We start from the raw sequence: 18,168 nt of genomic DNA on the forward strand, positions 1-18,168 counted from the left end.
TTCTGCTTCACTGTCATTATCACTGCTTTACTCACATTCCGAATGGTGGAAGAGTTACCCAGTGTTACAATAACTAGTTTTTTCCCTAACGATTGCTGTCCTATTCTTGCTTGTCTGTGAGGTATTCAGACACTAGTTTTATCAAGTATTTTTGCTTTAGTGTAACTGGTTTTATTGTTCTAAGGAAATGTACCTCATTAACCAGCTGATAGAATGTTTTCATATATTTATAGTTTTAAATTTTCTTGTCTGTTTCTTGTCACCAGCCATCATCCTTAGGGGTTTTTGTAAAATCACTGAAAACTTAAAAAGCCAAGAGCAGGCTGATGAAAGAAATGCCATCTTTCTTTTCATGAATGTGCCTGTTTGTGTAAGTGCTGTGGTGCCGAGCCAGGAGACGCTGTATTTTATTTTGCCAGGCTCAAATGGGCTGACACTTAGATGGCTCCTGAAGTGTTTTCCAGCTTTTTTGCAGAGCTGGTGATTTCAGAGAAGCAGGGCATGTTTCAAGTAGGATTTGGAACTGTGGGATTATGCTCAGCCTCAACACACAAGAGTCCCACACTTTGTTGGAGCAGCTTGTTTGCCCCTTTTTTTTGTTTTTTTTTTTTCCTCTCAAAGGATAAATGTTTTGGTCTTGTTCCCTGACGAGGAGTGGAGGAGAGGAGCTGCTTTGTAGGTCTTGTAGGGGGACAGAGGGAGGCTGCTGAGGGAGGCTTCCTGTTACAGAAATCTTCATGATCTGCTTTCACTCCCACTAGGAATGTGCAGAAAGAAGACCGTACTCCCATGGCTGAAGAATACAATGAATACAAGCAGGTTAAGGCCAAGCTGAGGCTGCTGGAAGTCCTGATCAGTAAGAGAGATATTAGCTCCAAGATCATGTAAAGGAGGAGATTGTTTTTGCCAATAAACAAAGAGGAGAGAGCACCAAATGGACAAATGCATGAAGTGGATGCAGCGGGAACCTGACTGGGGAGAGCTGAGGAGCTCCCTGAGAACTGAAGGGTCATTCCCAGAGGTGGGAGAGGGAGGAAAGGTGGATTTCTGTCACTCTCTACATTTGCTGTTGCCCACTCTTTCTCCAGGCCTGATGCCCAAAATGGAGTTTGCCAGTGTAGGAGGCACAACACTGCTCAGTGACTGCACTGAAGGGATCCTTCTGGATGATTTGCTTACAGATCCTGTAATATTTAGAATATCAAAGCCAGCCATGCTATTCTTTTATTTTTCCCCCCCAGGATATTATATCAAGAGGCAAAATAGGATTAATAGTAATGAAATCATCAAATAGCTTCTACTTTAGTTGAACAGACAAGTGCCCTGACCGATCTCACTTGAAGGTACAGGTCAGACCAGCACCAAGACTGTTCTCTTGTAGCTGCAGTAAAGATTTGCCCAGGTTTTTGACCTGACTGCTTGGAGTCCAGCATCTTCTGTTGCTCTAGAGAAATGCTGTAAGAATCTCCTGGTCATCAGCCAGAGCTGGTGTGAGTTGCAGTTTGGCGCAGGCTTGAGTTGGGTTTTCTTCCCACTTTTTTGATGGCAAATCCAACCGAAGTAGAAGGAAGTACCTGCATGTTTGGGGTAGTAAAAAAAAATGAGCCATGCATCCAGGTTCTTATCAGCTTGTTCTGCTTAGAGGGTGATACTTAGACCTTCTGACTATGTTTGGGCAATAGGGAAGAGAAGACGTTTTAAAAGCTTTAAGTCAGAATCCCTTGGGATTTTGGTGGTTGGGTAAATACCTGGTGTCAAATATGTGGCAGGTATCTGGAAGACACCCCCCTCCCCCCCCACCCCCCATTATCACATGTGCTTCATCATGATACAGATACCTGAGCCCAAGCTGAACAGTCCACACGGGTGTCCCACAAACTCACACACCTACATTTTCTTCTTTCTTGCACATCAGCCCTGTGTGGGCTGCAGCAGCAACACTGATGGTGGCAGCTTTTCTTTCCCAGTGCAGGAGGTATAGCAGCACAGAGGAGACTGCAGGGAACTGAGAGCATGGAGCCATGCTCTGCCTGGGGAAAGGGCCCCTGTCTCAAATGCAAGTTGTGGCAATGCAGCGTTTTCAAATTGGTTATGGCTTTCAGGAAAGAAAGTCTGGGGACACCTGATTCAGGTGCACATGTCAAACAGGTGCTGCCTGAAGGAGGGAAAGGCCCTGAGTTTAGGGACACCGAGTTTAGGGACACCAGGTTTAGGGACACCAAGTCACTGAGGGCTCACAGTTCTGCCGTCCTGGGACACCCGGGCTCACTCTCCTGCTCCAGAGGTTTGTGTGCACCCCTTGGTCTGCCCTGAGCCAGGCTCCACCCTGATACCCAAGGGAGGGCACTTCTGTAATGTTTTCTTCAGCTCCCCAGGGGATCACTGCCAGTGTGCAGAAGCCAAATAGCCAAGATGGAACCCAGTGTTGGTTGTAGCCAGGCCTCATGCATGCCACACCAGAGGAGCCAAGAGGACTCCCAGAACAACTTCTCCCCCTTCCTTCTTTATTAAGGGCAAGTGGGCTCACAAATAGTTGGTTTTGGGTTGTGGTACTTAGATTTATCCCCTTTCACTTGCCATGTGTGCTGTGTGTGTTCTTGCCAAAACTGCTGCTGTTTTGGTCTCTTCAGGATCCCTTGAACTCTTCCAAAGGTGGCCGTGGGCTGCATGTGCCCATTGCTAGTCAGGGTGGGTAAGGCAGAGATGTGTGTTAGTGAAAGCACTTGGGACGAGGACTCACAACTTGGTTTGGTTTTTTTATTGATTTGCAGGATTGCCTGTTCCATATAAAACCAGCGAAGACTGAATTTTGTATTTCCAGACAGTCTGGAGGACTTGTGTTCTGACCTGGGGCTTGGCTTTTCAGAGGTGCTGAGTTCCTGTCTCCTGAGACAGGATCTCCTCTGATCCTTGGGGTGTGTTAACTGGGCTGACAGATTGGCTGAAAAAGTGCTTTGAAGGGAAGCCTGACCAGGGTAAACCCCTGTCCCACCCCAGGGCAGGCCAGGAAGCCAGAGCTGTGCCTTTGCCTGCTCCTGTGGGCTCTTCCTCTCATTGTCAACTCTCTGTAGTTATTTTAGTGAAAGCAGCTGAGCCAAGCTGGCTGCAGTGTCACTCTGCTGGTGGAAGTGTGGGATGAGAAAGAATGCTGGGTTACCAAAAGGTCCTTAGCACTGGCTCATTTTTATATTGTTCAGGCCCAGTTCAGCAAAGCAAAAGCCTGGAGGGTGAGTGTGTACCTCAAGCTGGCCTGCCTTTGGGATGTGGCTGAATTACAATGGAGTAAAGCCTGTTTGCTTTGCTGCATCTGGGCCTGGACACCTTTAAATGAATGCAAAAAGCAATGTCTGCCCTTTTTCATAATCATGCATTTTTTCAGTGGGCCAAGGCTTCCCAGGAGTATGTTTTCTCTGCTTATTTTTAAAGCCTGTTTGCACTGTGTACTGATAAATTATCTGTTTTGCTGGGTTTTTCCCCTGACAAATCTTGATAAATGATATGTAGGGAACAGTTCATTTTATTTTTAAACTGATGAGATTGTAGCATTTTCTGATGCTTAGTTACTGCTGTTTACATGGTATATTGCTAGAATTTCAGATAGTTTCTATGAAATGTAAGTACAGTTATGCACTTTAGAGAGTTTATATTTTTGAACTTTGAAAACTAAAAGTAACAAAACCTATTAATGGAGATTGTACATTAAAAAAAAAAAAAAAAAGAAACACACCTAGCCATCTCTCTTTTTGAACTGGTCTTTTCAAGTCCTTCCCAGTGGCAAAAGAAAGCCAAACTTCAACTGCTTTGTTGTGAAGGGAACTGCTAGAAAAGATTAGAGAGAAGTGAATTTTAAAATTCCAGTCCTGGAAAGACATGTACAAATGGTGAACTTTGTTCTGGGTCTGCAGATGCTGTGACTCCCCTCTCCCAAACCTGCACAGGAGGAGGACTCCTGAGCACTAAAACGTTGTCTTTGTATCTCCCACAGATGATTTGACTTCCCACTGACCACTAATAGCCAGAAATTATGTTTGCCCCACCACACCAAGTCAATTCAAGCAACAGCTGTGCATTTTGTTTGATGATTTGTCTGTGCCAACATCAGTGATTATTGACTGGAGAACATTAAATACAAGACTGTGCTTTTTAAAAGGTGGGAAGTACTGTACAAAATTGTACTTTAGTGATATAAATAAGCTATTTAGTGTAAGACAACCTTTTTCCATGTCACTAGAACAAGCTGTCTGCTGTAGGATGGCAGTAGGTTCTGTTGGGCTTCCCCTCCCCCAGGGGCCATCTCGGACACGTGTCTGTGTTGCCACACTGTGGTATAATAAATCATTATAATGTAAATGTTGGCCATGAATGGGTTGTGCACAAAGTGAGATTGCAGGAGTGAAAGGTAGAGGGGAAACTTGTCATTCTTTGGTTTTATTCTGTTTACTGCTGAGTAAACATTTGAATAATGGATGTTTCTGTTAAAAGCAGTGAAATTAAAGCATTTTTCTTTTAATCATTCTGCTGATACATCAGTTGTTATTCCTGGTGTGTGCAAGTTTCAGAGGGTAAGTGCTGCCAGCCATCCTCTAGCCTGAGGCACTATCTTTGGAGCTGGGATTGACAAATCAGGGATTGACTGTTGCTGCTGAGATGAGCAGCCAGACCAAAATTGCTACAGGTTAAGTCAAAAAAATGTTTGCAGTGAGTCCAATACCTGGAGAAGTACAAAGTAACCCACAGTTGGGCGAAGGGGACTAAGTGGGGCATAATTAATTGCACTAATAGTCAGAGCTTGCAGCATCTATATCCTAGAGGGACAAGCACAGATAACACCATGAGGGCAAGCCTGGCTGATGGCTGAGCAGGATCTCCTGGGCGCCTCCTGTTTTTCCCTGAAGTGTTGACTAAGGTTGTGTTGCCTTTGACTGTCACAGCAGGTGGGGTCGGAGGCCCTTTGCTTGGGGTGCAAGACACAGGACTTGGCTGAGAATCCAAACTGGACAGCCCACCCCAGACCTCTACTGCATGTCTTGGTGCCCCACATTTAGAAGATTCATGGGAAACTTGAAGCTCTTGTCCTTGGAGATTGGAGTGGGTTGACATCTCCAGCTCTGGGAGGGGGCAGACAAGTCTCACGAACCTGCATGGTCACTCACAGCATGGAGAGTGGAACACTTGCTGGACCTTGGATGGTCAGCAAGTGTATGATCCTTGTGCTTCCCTTTGGACACCTGCATGCAGGGAACTGTGTCCTAGAATAATGGATATGTATATACATCATACATAATTTTGCAAATACCTTGGTGTATAGCAAATATTTGGGTTGGCTGAGTGCAGAAGCCAGTACCAGGGTGGGTGTGGGGGCCTGACTGAAAGAAAAAATTGTTAATAATCACTTTTCTTCAGACTGCATTTGCTGTACAAAAGCAACTTGGGAATGCCATCATGCAGCCAGTGCATTCCTCAGCTAATGCCACCTCAGTGACTCTGGGCTCGGGTCTCTGTTTACATGATTTATGTAAGCAACTTCAAACTGAATCTCTGGTGTCCTTTTTAACATAAATGGATTGAAAAACACTATGTGTACACTTTGTATTTTGTATAAAATAAGAAAATACAACTATTTTGGCTGCACATGTTTGGTGACAGCTTCTGTTCTGTGTGGGATGCTGCCAAGGGTGGCTCAGCTCAATAAAGTGGCTCATGAAGTCCTCAACAGCCCTGGCCCCTCCTGCCTCCTCCTCCTCAGCTGAACAGGGCTGACACCTGCTACTGGAAGAGAGATGTGTGATGATGTGTAAATACAAATATACACCCATTTTGCATTTATATAAAACATATACACACTTACCTCTGTAGTGTAATACATGTTATCTACAATAATGCAACACACTGTATGCAAAATACAGACCGTCTCCACTAGACACAACAGTGTCTAGACCTTGTGCAGTTACACAGTGCAGATCACAGAGTAATGTGCACACACTGTATTGTATAGAAGAGGATGTGTGCACATTCCTATGTGTACATAGGATCCATCCATCTAAACATAAATGCAATATATGTGTCTAACCCACAGGCATTTATATTTACCACAGAGGGACGGAAGTAGTGCACTTGTTCTTAATTCAACCTTCTCACAGAAAAATTCCTCTTCACAGCTGAGCCACTGAATGAATTACATCTGCGTGTCCTGAATGGTGTCCCACAGTCTTGGGGAGCCAGGCCAGCACCACGAGGTCACACGACTGCTGGCTGAGCCCCCAGGTGGTCAGGGTTCCCTAAGCCACAGCCACTCACCTGCACACATGGAGAAGCCTTGCTGGCCATCACTGCCATGAGGAAAAGGCACTGCTGCTCTATGAGAGGAAGGAAAGGAGGAGAAAGGGAGGGATGGTATGACTGAGGGCTGCTCTCAAGTCCAAGCTTTCCCAAGGAGGATGTTCCTGACTTTGAGACAGAACAGGGGGAGATGCAGTGCTGGTGCTTGGAGCAGCCTCTCCTTTGCTTCCCCACACAACAAGGCAGCCACTCCATCAGAATTAAACATCAAATTTATTGCATAATACTGTACTATGTACACACACATCGAAAATAAACATTTGATATAATTGTATATTTGTCTTCAATGCTGCATTAGAAAGAGGCTGGGGGTCTCTCCGTGTAGCCCACAGCTTGTCTTTAAAAAAAAACAACAAAACAAACCCAGAAGCCTAAAACCTTTTGTTATGAGGTGCAAAGTTCAATACTGTAAATTGAACATGGTGCATAAATACTATGTCCTAATAACAAGTCAATGTCAAAACCACCCTAGGCTTAAAATGAGATTTACATCAAGACCTGAAAAAGGGCAGGGGAGAAGGGAGAAAAATCATTCAAACTTTGCTTAATGGGGCAGTGAGACTGAGAAAAGAGGACAAAAGCTCTCCAATCATACAGGATAGATTTAGGTAGTGATTCTTCTACATTTTCAGTCTAATTCATACAGCTTGTCCTTCAGGCCCCCTGCCAAAAAAGCTGCCAAGTGAGAGGGGCTGTTCTCAAACAGCAAAGTAACCCTCATTTGCAAAGATCAAACCAATCTCCCAGCAGGGGGCTATCACTCAAGTGGGGCTCTCCTCTTCCTTTCTTTGACCTCACCTGATGAGACTGGAGATTGCACACACCTCCCACACTCACACACCCCTGCACACACATCCACACACACAACTCCTCTGGACAGAGGTGGCAGCAGCAAAAGCAGCCACCTTACCTTGTATTGGAATAACAGGGCTGTTGGGATGGAAAAACAGGGCTGCCCAGCCACCCAGACTGCAGCCTTGCTAGGACAGAAACACAGCACAAGGGAGGCATTTAGAGAAACCTGCTGTTACAGGTAGGGTTTGTCCTTCCACAAGCCTGAACACAAACCCCACTCCAGAGGGACTCTGAGGCTTCTTCAAGAAGCTTGAAAACAAGATTCAACATGAGTGAGGAAAAACAAGCCAACCTCTGTAAACCACTGTATTTTCCATGAGACATCCTGGTGCAAAGAGACACAACATCACTAATGCACCACTCTGGGGTCACAAATGACATGCCAGCCCAGTACCATCCACCAAGGACCAAAGGGCAGAGGAGACATTTCCATTCAAAGCAAGCAAGAACCAGCTTGCATTTAAAAAGGGAGGAAAAAAGGGTGGGGAGAAGTCACAGCTTTTCAAAGAGCAGATCGCTATTTCATCCTCAGTTTCCACCATACCCTAAATGCAAGGGACATCAAAACATTTCAACTGGATTAAAAGGAGAGGTAAGAGTGTGTGTGTACGGGGGCAATAAAAGCAAACTACAAGGAATTGCCAGGAGGGCAGTGACGTCAAGTTGGAGGGTAAACAACAGAAATGCCCACTGAACTGGTTTTGTTCAGCAGATAAGAAAATTCAAAGCAAGAACCTCTCCCTGCTGAAGCCCCACAAAATGCTGGCAGCATCAGGCTGAGACTGCATCATCTCTATTATTATTCTTTATATTTACCACCCACCCCCCCCCCCAAAAAAAAAAAAAAATTCAGACCTATTCCCCTACAAAAATAAAGCCCAAGCCCATCGTTCTCTTGCTCAGCACCCAGGAGTCCGTGCCTGCCCCGTGGGGTCAGGCCAAGCTGAAGCCCTCGTAGTGGTCGATGGCCTGCATAAGGCGGGCGCTGAGGACCTCTTTGCTGCTGTACTTGGGCAGGTCCAGCAGGTTGTAGCAGGTGTGAGCCACGGGCAGGTACTGCTCCCCGCTGGGCGTCGACTGGATGATGATGCGCAGGCTGGACATGCCGTAGATGGGAATGCGGTCGCTGCCTGTCAGGAACACTGCAGAGACACAGGGAAGGCCGGGCAGCGGGGGCAGGGGAGGCACCTCCCACCAAGGCTGCGCCCACAGGCAAATTTCAGCCCCACCCTGCCTGGACTGGATTCCCAGGGGAGCTGCAGGACAGCAAGGCCAGGGCTGGGTACCAACACTGGCCTTTATCTTTCCAGCAGTCACAGAATCTGAGTGGCTGAGGTTCAAGGGACCTCTGGAGGTCCTTAGGGCCAACCTCCTCTCAAGCAGGGCCACCTAGAGCCAGCTACCCAGGACAGAAGGGAGAAAGAAAACACAATAGAGGGAAAACCCAGATCTGACTAGCAGATACTGTCACTCATGATCTATCACCCAACTTAATGCAATGAAACTCTGCAGCCACTCCCACCTGAGTCTTCAATTCCAGGAGATGCTGCATCACTGCAAGATACTTACAGAGAAATTTCTTCTTCTTTTCCAAGGGAAATGCATGGAAAGTCTCCCAGAACATTCTCACAGTTGGGTGTGTGGCCGTGTAGTCTCCCTTATAGACAGCGCTCTATTAAAAACCAAACCACCACATTTTCAGCTGGCGCTAGAACGCAAAGACTAAGTAGAACCCAGACCTGATCTTTTCTAGTATGTGACATCAGCTCACTGCCTGACAGCTTCGAAAGGGAACACAGGATGGGCGATGGGCAATGGCACGGCTCAAAGACCCGGCAAGGGCTCTCCTGGCAATGTGAGGAAGGCAAACATTAGGCTTTTGCTTTTCAGCTAATTACAAGTGTGGAGAGCAATCCTGGAGTGCCTGTTCACAGGCTGAACTCATGAACAGGATCATATGTTCTGCACTGTAACTTGCTGGTCTATGGATTTTGAGAGGATACAACCCTTTCTGGGTGTTCAGACTCCCCTTTGAACCCTTGTGTACCTTTTGCCATTGTGCAATGGAGTTTTACTGTAGGTGAAGACCCTTTGTCTCCTCCCTTCAGTCTTAAACTTCATCCCTAAAAAAAAACCCAGATGGGAGTCCTTCTCCCTGTCCTTCCTCATCCTGAATTTCCTCCCTGAGCTTTATCTGTAGCAGGCCAGCACAGTGACAGACTTTTCCTGTGAGTGACAGCAAGGTGTACAAGGAGCATAAAAAACCAGAAAATGCATTTGTGGCTTATGCAATCTCCTGACACAGACTAATGCCCATCTCATGCAACTGCACAATCCTGGCTCTTGTGCTAAAAAAAACAAGTACAAGAGGGAAGCTTTACCTCCTCCAGTTCCTCCCAGTTGTAGTTACTGTTTCCAACTATCATGGCCCTGAGCTCTGTGGGCTGGAAGAGTTCCAGGACCTTCCCACCACACACTTTGAGGAAGCCGGTAGAAAAGGCTGTGTACCACTCTTGGATGGAGAGGTTGAAGATGTAATTTACGTAGGCTTCAACAAATTCTTCCCTAATGCATTGAGAGAAAGCAGGCAAAGGAAAGCACTTTTAATCACATGCCTAAGCAGCAGCACTGCCAAGTTTCCCTGTTTCTGCCTGTAAAATGTTCTGCAAACACGAGTCTCCAGCAGGCTCAACCCACTGCCCTCCTCTCACCGAGCCACTGCAACGTGGACAAAGTGTTCAGCAGCAAGTGCCACCACGTGTCTGCTTATTCCCTGGCAGCAGCGGCATGGGAGGTCCCCCAGGTTCTCCACCACTGAGAGAAATACTCTGGCCTTTTGGTGGAGGAATTCTCACCACATCCACTATGCAAAAGCAGCATAGAGGGACACGTGAGGAAGTAAAAAGACTAACAAAAATGAACACTTGGAGTAAGAAATCATCTACCAAAGGGGGAGTTATTTTCCAGTGCATTTGTTTTATTGTCATTTTCCCCACAGTCACCGGAGCATTAGGGAAATCCAAGATGATTAAGCACTTAACTGTTGCTTAATTCCTCTCCGGCTGTTACGGTCATGAACCCTGCATCAAGAGCATTTTATGAACTCCAAAGGAGAAAGGGAAAATGCAGGCATTTCCTGCTCTGCATTTGTCAGTTACAGCAATCCTGTGCATTCCCCAGTTCCCAATGAACTTTCCTCACATGGGAAAGGGCAGTGCCCATAGATAGGCACACAGCAAACTATTCAGGCCATAGGGCAGCAAATTGGTCCCTGGCCTCTCAATGTACAGGTGGAAGAAGTCATTCAGCACTGTAAGGTAAACTGACAGCCATGTCTAGACTTGGATTTAGAGGTTAGCTTGAGTTCAAAACTCCAATCAGGATGAAGCAATTGAATTTTGGAATGTTAAGCCGGTGGAGCTACACACTAGCCTTTCTCCTTAAGGATTTTCTTCCTTTGTATCCTATCCTGACTCAATAAACAGTTCCAGTAGTTAACCCTGGTGCTCTTCCCAAATGTTCTCAGCTAAAATCTGTGTTCCTTTGTACTGTATGGCATACAGTAAAAAAAAGGCTGATTTTATTTTGAGTGTACATGCCCAACCCAAAAACTTAAAGGGTTCTGTCACTGGCATTTTCATCTCTCCTTCACTGTTGAAGGGGTAGATGAAACACTCCTCCGGTTTTACCTGAAGTCCATCTTCTCTTTGCAGGGAGACAGAATTATCCTGCTCTATCTCCATGTGCATTTTGCAGGGAGGTAGCTCTTTAGCTGTGTAATTGCACCATTTTGGGCAGTAGTAAAGTAGGGAACACAGGCAAAGCTTTTGCTACAGCAATGGCTTTAGACACATTCAAAACCCTTTCAAATAATCAGATTAATAGGAAATTACTTCATCTCCAGCCTTGCCAGCAAGGTCTTCAGCAATCCTAGTACAAGTCCCTAACCATGCTGCTGAGTAGTCACTGGATCACAATGTTTTGCCAGCAGAGAAAGAATGTGAACACTGCTTCAAGTAATAAAGGCATTTGTAGAAATCCAATTACAAGATTATGGGAAGAAAATAGTTCAGCAGCTGGACAAAAAAAAAAGGGGAGGGGGAAATGGTAGCTGTGCTAGTAATAACTCCGGGGTGTTCAGTCAAATGGAAAGGGATCCAAGTACAGCAGGTACTTCTGGCTGTGATCAGGGATGGGGGTCAGGCCATGCTCAAAGGAAAGTGTTTCTGGCTCCAGAATTAGGAGTACAAACAAGTCTGCCAGGCTCAGTTTTGCTGGTCATGCACAGTTCCTCTCTGAGCCACCAGGGATATTAACCTGGGTCAAAATCACACTCCAATCTCTGCCTAAAATGAGAAAACTGCCAAGGGTCTATATGGAGGTCTTTTATAGGGAAGACGTCAATCCAATTCCACGGTACATTTTCCAAACATTGGTGGAAAGGTGATGAAAACCTGATTTCTGTTCAAGTGCAACTAGTGCCCAGTAACTTGTGAACAACTGGTCTTAGAATTTGTTTGCAGTGACTGCTAATTCCCCCCCACACACACTGCCCCTCAGACAGGGTTTCTGTGGCACCTTGACTTCACCACAAACACGAGTCCATCCCTACAGGTGCCCCACTTGCCTGTTGTCCTTCTGCACCAGGATTTTATCTCCATCTTCAATCAGGTTCTTCTGCTCTGTCACACCATAGCTTTCCCTGCAGATCTGTACAAAACCAGGAAATTAATTTTAGCAGAAGTATTTTTCAGGGCATATGCCTAGAAGAAAGACAGAGTCCCCTTTCAGAGCTGATGACTGGCATGTAAACGGTGGGCCAGAGAAAAAGGTATGTGCAGAAACTTCTGTTCTCTGCTCCAAGGACCCTGTGTGCTTCATCACCCTCCATCACCTACATTTGCTGTAGGACGGCTATTAAGTTTACATGTGAACTTAGTAAGGAATAAAAATTATTTTAGGTAAACTTCCTGGGGAGAAAAACCCAAGAGGTGGATAACTAAAAACCTGTTTTTAACTAAGCGCACAAGCTCTGACAATAAAACTGACTCCCTTTTTTAACAGAAACTCAGTAGGTTAATTCATCCTCTCTCACTGGAAGAATAAATGACACAGACATCTTCCTGCTTTTGCCAGCCTAGGAGGGCACCAGTACAAACCCACACTCTGTACACTAACTGGTTACCTGAAAAAAAATGCGTAAGGGTCAATTTTCAAGTTGCAACAGACAAAAGAGGCCCTTACATGTGAAAAAGAATTTGGAGAAAAGTCTCTTTAGTTACTTTAAAGGTATCCTTTTTTCACACAGACTGCATTAGCATCAGTATGGCTTCATTACCTCATCCCAAATTACAGCCCTGTCTTGCAGGAGACACAGTCAGATGCAGGTCTGACTCACTCCAGAGAGTTTATGTGCTCATTCATGAAACAAGGAAATGGGCACCACTCTCCTTGCTCAGCAAGGTTCTTCACAGTGTGGAGCAGTTTTATGGCACCTTGTTTTTACCCCAGGGCAGGCCTCAGACAGAGAGTCAAAAAATCCAGCTCAAGATGAACCCATCACTCATATCATGTTAGAGCATCAGGTCTTTGAACAGTGACAACACGCCTACTTTGAAAACCACTCAGCTTAATCTACTTATTAGCTCGGTTTTCAGGACCACACAAACACAAAAGAAGAAGGGAGTTACAGCAAAGAACATTTTAACATTAGCATGGGCTATGTGCTATAGGCATATGGAATAAGCCACAACACACATGAAAATATAGATGGGCTTCAACTGTACCACAGTAATCAGAGAGTTGGAATGTTAAATGTATCTTACTGTAAAATTCAAACAGAACGTCTCCTCCACATCTTCCCCGGGGTAATCTAAAAGCTGCTGGAGACTCCTAAATAACAAGTAGGGAAAAAAAAGAAAAAAAATAATAATCAGAGATTTAAAAAGCCATACCTCTAACAGGGAAAACAAATTCAGCAGAAGTAAACAGTATCATACATCTGGGCAGTAGGATTGCAAGAGAGAGAATCTGAGTCACCTGAAGCAGTAAGAAGGAAATACACCTCAAATAAAGAGATGCTTTGTTAGAAGCAGGATAAATGCCAGTCCACAGAAACTATCAAATACAGTCCATGCCTACCTATTTCAAGGATCACCTTTAATGATCCTGGCTTTGGAACAGAATTACATTTCTAGTTCTTAAGTTTTAATTCTGTGTCATCACCACACAAAGGTCTGAGGGAGTAGAGGAAGAGACAGAAGTGGACTGCATCTGTATCCCCATCATACAGAAAATACTCTGCCACCCCCCAAAATCCTACTACTGTCTTCCTGGCATTTTACCTCATCATTGATAAACACAGCTGTCACTTTGTGTAGATAAATCAGATGGCACCTCAGAAAAAGAGAGAAGACAGCAGTCAGACAGTGGGATCTTAAGTTCCCAGTGTTGGGAGGAACCAGTATCCCTATGCAATTAGGTAGAAAAGATTGGATACACCACTTAGAAAAAGTTAATCTTTCACTCCATTCAACTTCTTCCTGGCATAGGAGCAGGTCAGAACTGCTCTGGTCCATGGATGGGACAATCCACAGCTCTATGCACAGTTCCCTGCTTGCCAGCCTGAGGCTGGCTCGAGGGGAAAGGCTGAGGCTGGGATCTGGGACCACACACACAACCACACAGGACAGGGACAGGCTTCCAGCCCTGCTCACAAAGGGGGGTGTGGGATGTGTCTTTTGGCTGTGTTGGCACCCAGTTTCTGCGGGTCAGGAGGGTGGGAGCCTAAGCAGGTGGGTCCAATACCCTGTGGAAGAGAGGTCTTACACAAAATTCACCACCAACTCATATGTGCTGCTAGGACCACAGTCACTCAAATTAATAAGTCACTCCAAAGCATCAGGAGGTGTCTTATTGATCAGCTTTTACGTAGTTTGGCATTTCTTGTTCTTAGTTAGATGGTCTACCTTCCCAGAAAAGCTGCAAATTTTGATTTTCATACCTTCCTTCCGTAGGGGATAGCTCCTTCAAATCCTCTAGGCAGGGCTTCACGTTCAAGAGTTTTTTGTACAGAGCCAAGGGAAAGTGAAGGTCTACCACTGTGAAATTGTATATTGCAAGACCACATATGATGCCAATCAAGTGAAACCAGTTGTGTTCTACAAAACACTGCAAAACCACACAGAGAAATCCTGATGAGACACACTGTCACCCGTGCAATGCACAGTACCCTATCCTCCATGCACTAAGAAGCCAGACCCTGCTTTTCCAACTGGGACGAAGTCAGAGAGCTCCCATCAGGTGCCACTTTGGTTGTAAAGTCCTTGCTGGTGTGTGGCATGGAAATGAAGCTTCAGAAACCATGCTCTATTACTTTTATAAGCCATGATCAGCTGTGGAAACAGCAGCTTTCCACCTTACCCGCCTTTTAACTCCTTTTTAAATACCTCTGCATTTAGACACTAACACTGCTTCAATGTTTACTGTCTATGTACTGCAAGAAAATGTGATAACAATCCTCTCCCTATCACCCATCCTATTTTCTATTAAAAGCTTTTGCACCAGCACAGTGCCACCCAGGCAGATACACCAGCAGAGGTGCTAGCACAGGCCTCCTTTTCTTCACATATTGACTCTCACACTGCTGTGTCAGTCACAGACTGGCTGCCCACGTTTGTTAAATGTTACAAATACACCACTCACTTTCAGTGCTTACACTGTCATCACTCCTGGTGTCAAAAGACTTGTTTTATAGCACTGACATTAGGACTGAATGCTCTGCAATACTGCTTACAAGTTACAAAAGGTACCACGCCACTTCCTTCCTTGTAACCCCCCAGCCAGGACAGCCACACCGTAAGGGAAGACTAGCAATGTCATTTCCCATCTTGCTACCTCTGAAGGTGAAGAAAAGGACATAAACCACCACCTCCAGCCATCTGACAGTACAGATCTTGCATTCCACACTCTTCCAAAACCAACAACCTTACACTACAATATTTCTGGCTGTTTAGAAATTCCTCACATAAAGCATTTACAACGTTAGATCCTGAAGGCAATAGTGATGCATGACTAAGTGGATTGGCTGCAATCATGTGAACAGCAAGGGGGGCACAAAATTCGAATGCCATTACCACCTAAACCTCTCATTCTGTAAAACAGCACATGACCATCACATCCATGATGATAAGAGCTCTATAACCTGTCACCTGACCCTTAGTATGAGTTTTATTAAGGGATAAGAATAAAGAGAGAGCGCCAACTCCTTAACAGGCACAACCATCACTGTTCTGCTAAGGTTAATGGACCTATTTACACTAACTGAAAATAGAGTTCACATTGTACCACGGGTAGAATATGAGAGGAAGAACATTTCTTTCCCATAGTTTGCCACTAGCTTCCTTGTAATTTAAATGCAGCATATTATTCCAACCTGCAAGTATAGAGGGCAAGGGCTTACCGTGTCTGAAAACCACAGCAGGTTTGACTCTGGGTAGTAAGTGAACATGCCATAGATAGGATTGAGTAGTTCTTTTAACAACAGGAGGAAAAATTCCTTTGTCACTCCTCCAGCATCAACAGCTTCCTCACCATCAAAGATCACCTGTAAAAAAAGCAGGTCAGTGACAGGGGTGCAGAGCTGAGACTGAGTAAATCAGACTTCTCTCTAACTGGGAGCCATGCAAAGCAATTTGTCCAACATGCCCAAACCCATGGCAACCCACGAGCTCGTTTCAGTGCTCTGCCTGCAGGGACAGAAGTGGAACAGGGGTGGCAAATCAGATATTTTGAGAATGTTTAACTCCTTATGCAAATCATAAATAACCACCTGTCTTCCCAACAATCAAAGCAGCAGCATGACAGCAGCTACTCAAGATTGCCACAATCTCTCAGAGATAGAACACATCCTATTGTAAACAGCCTGTTCCTGCAAAAGGGCAAAACAGAGACTGCATAACATCATAAAATGCTTCCTCCCCTGGCTCTTGTACACTTGACACACCAGGAAAAGAGTAAATCCTGTGCTTGCCTTCTTGTAAACTATCCACTGCCAAAGCACTCCAGGAGTCAGAAAAAAGACTCAGCCTTTACACTGACTAGATTGAGTGCTCCTGTGTGCTATACCTATGGAGAAGTTACTGCACACTGGTGTAGTGGTAATGTGAACAGCTGAAAGGCTGCAGAAATGTCTGCTGGACACAAGGGTGCTAAAGATATGGGGGAAACTTACTTTGAGAGGTTTTTTCAAATCAATGTCTGAATGGATGCTCAACTCCCTCAAAGCATCACCAACTAAATTACTCCTACGAACATGAAGTACCAGGAAAGGGCTTCTGGCCAGCAGAGGCTCCAGGGTGAGAAGCATGAAGACATTCTGCAAATTTGCACCGTTTATTGCAACCTGTAAATAAAAGAGAAGTGAAAAGCAGCCACAGCTCAGCTTCTTTCTTCCTGTAAAGGGAAAGCAGCTAACAACTACATGCCTGGTGTCCCTTTCTGCCTTTTTGGTTTCCTCAGGGTTCAAGAATCCCATGCTCACTCTGTACTGTGATACCTTGAGAGGCATCACCTAAGGCATCGCTCTGGGTGTGCCTGTATGCCTACCTGTTCCCCCATTTCCCACACCAACACTTTTGAGTCCACTGATAAATTCACCACATTTGAGCAACAGAGATCAAATCCCTGAATGTTGTTTTTTACATTAGGCAGGTGGGTGGGGAGAAGAGGCCTTATTCATGCTCAGTTTACTGAGTCAAGAAGCTCAGTGTGAACACACTCAGGTAAGTATGAGTCCAGGAGGGAAAACAGTGCTACAAATATACCAAGCAAGGAGCCAGCTGACAAACGGATCTGGCAAGGCACCAGGGAACCCATCACATACAATTCAAAGCCCTCATCCACATGGATCTTCTGGAGATGGGCAAGGCACAAAGTCCAGTCTAAGCTTTGGCTGCACTTAGTCTTCTCACGCATTGTCCATAGTAAACGGCAAATTCGCATTTGAAAATTCAGTTTAAAGATCACTTAAACCTGAGACAGAAATCCACCAGGGACCAGGCTTTCTCTGCTCCAGCACTCAGAGAACACCGGTTTCCCTGGCATCTAAGTAGTTGTCTTGCTGAAGGTCCTGTCTCTCAGGACAACAAACCCTGTACCCGTCTGCTGTTCTGCCAAGGTAAGGTTGATACCTCCTCTCAGCAGTGCACTGCTTACAAATTGGGCAGCTGAAAACATGCAAGAGGCTGACAAAATGAGAGCAGGAGCAAGTGACTGCAGCATCCGAGCATAGGCCAAGCCTCCTCTGCCTTGCTGCAGGCTGTGTGCTCAAGCAGGCGTAGAAAAGCTAGGAGATGGGTATGACATGGAATTAGCACCATGGCCACAAGTGACTGTGAGGACAGTTTTCCACCCTGGAGGAACCTGACAACCAAGGATCTCAGCAAACTTATTTCACAGAGGATGGGACTAGTCCCAGCCCCAGCTGCACTGGATGAGGGCTCAGTGCCCAACGCTTTGCCTGCCTCAGGAGGCACCTGTGTGAGCAATGCCTGGCACTGGGGCACTTACACTGGCACAGAGGCCAGCTGCCCTTGCCACAGCCTGGCTGTGAGCTGGCTCGGCTGCCACCTACAGGGTGCTGGAGCTGGACACCTGCTGTCAGCACACTCCTGGAGGGCCCCGGGGCTGTGCCCTCACTGCAAATGGATGGATGGGCTGCTGACAACAGCTGCTGCCTGCAACCACAAACAACACCAGGAGCTGCTCTACAACACTCACCTCATTGTTAGAGGGAACAGCCACTCCCACACCAGGCAGGAATCTGGAAGCAAGTGTCCACTCACCTGAACGTTTGTCTACTTATCCAGTCTTACAGCTCCTCTAACAGAGGCCTCACCTTACTCCTTGTCCTTGGACTATCATAAATACATAACTACTCCTTCTCTATACACTTTAAATTGTCACCACGTGCAC

General features: G+C 45.7%; 2 protein-coding genes across 11 annotated transcripts in view; one reads left to right on the forward strand and one right to left on the reverse strand.

Annotated features, from left to right (window-relative positions):
* The window catches only part of FAM13A (family with sequence similarity 13 member A), a 131,661-nt gene extending 126,087 nt beyond the window's left edge, over positions 1 to 5,574 (forward strand). For all 6 annotated transcript variants that reach the window (XM_032109717.1, XM_032109718.1, XM_032109719.1 and 3 more), the window contains one exon: positions 762 to 5,574. In XM_032109717.1, the coding sequence (XP_031965608.1) occupies positions 762 to 888 (127 nt within the window). In that variant the 3' untranslated portion in view covers positions 889 to 5,574. The remainder of the gene's footprint in view (positions 1 to 761) is intronic.
* A 959-nt stretch (positions 5,575 to 6,533) lies between these two features.
* Positions 6,534 to 18,168, reverse strand: part of LOC116444371 (probable E3 ubiquitin-protein ligase HERC3) — a 45,306-nt gene continuing 33,671 nt past the window's right edge. For 4 of the 5 annotated variants that reach the window (XM_032109725.1, XM_032109727.1, XM_032109726.1 and 1 more), the window contains 8 exons: positions 16,427 to 16,597; positions 15,656 to 15,799; positions 14,198 to 14,364; positions 13,020 to 13,086; positions 11,822 to 11,904; positions 9,576 to 9,759; positions 8,764 to 8,866; positions 8,128 to 8,336 (listed from right to left, as the gene is read on the reverse strand). In XM_032109725.1, coding sequence (XP_031965616.1) covers positions 8,128 to 8,336; positions 8,764 to 8,866; positions 9,576 to 9,759; positions 11,822 to 11,904; positions 13,020 to 13,086; positions 14,198 to 14,364; positions 15,656 to 15,799; positions 16,427 to 16,597 — 1,128 coding nt within the window. Of the gene's footprint in view, positions 8,337 to 8,763; positions 8,867 to 9,575; positions 9,760 to 11,821; positions 11,905 to 13,019; positions 13,087 to 14,197; positions 14,365 to 15,655; positions 15,800 to 16,426; positions 16,598 to 18,168 lie in introns of all 5 variants that reach the window. The other variant, XM_032109724.1, reaches the window with a different exon arrangement.

This window comes from Corvus moneduloides, chromosome 5 (assembly GCF_009650955.1).
Source record: "Corvus moneduloides isolate bCorMon1 chromosome 5, bCorMon1.pri, whole genome shotgun sequence".
Classification (NCBI taxonomy): domain Eukaryota; kingdom Metazoa; phylum Chordata; class Aves; order Passeriformes; family Corvidae; genus Corvus; species Corvus moneduloides.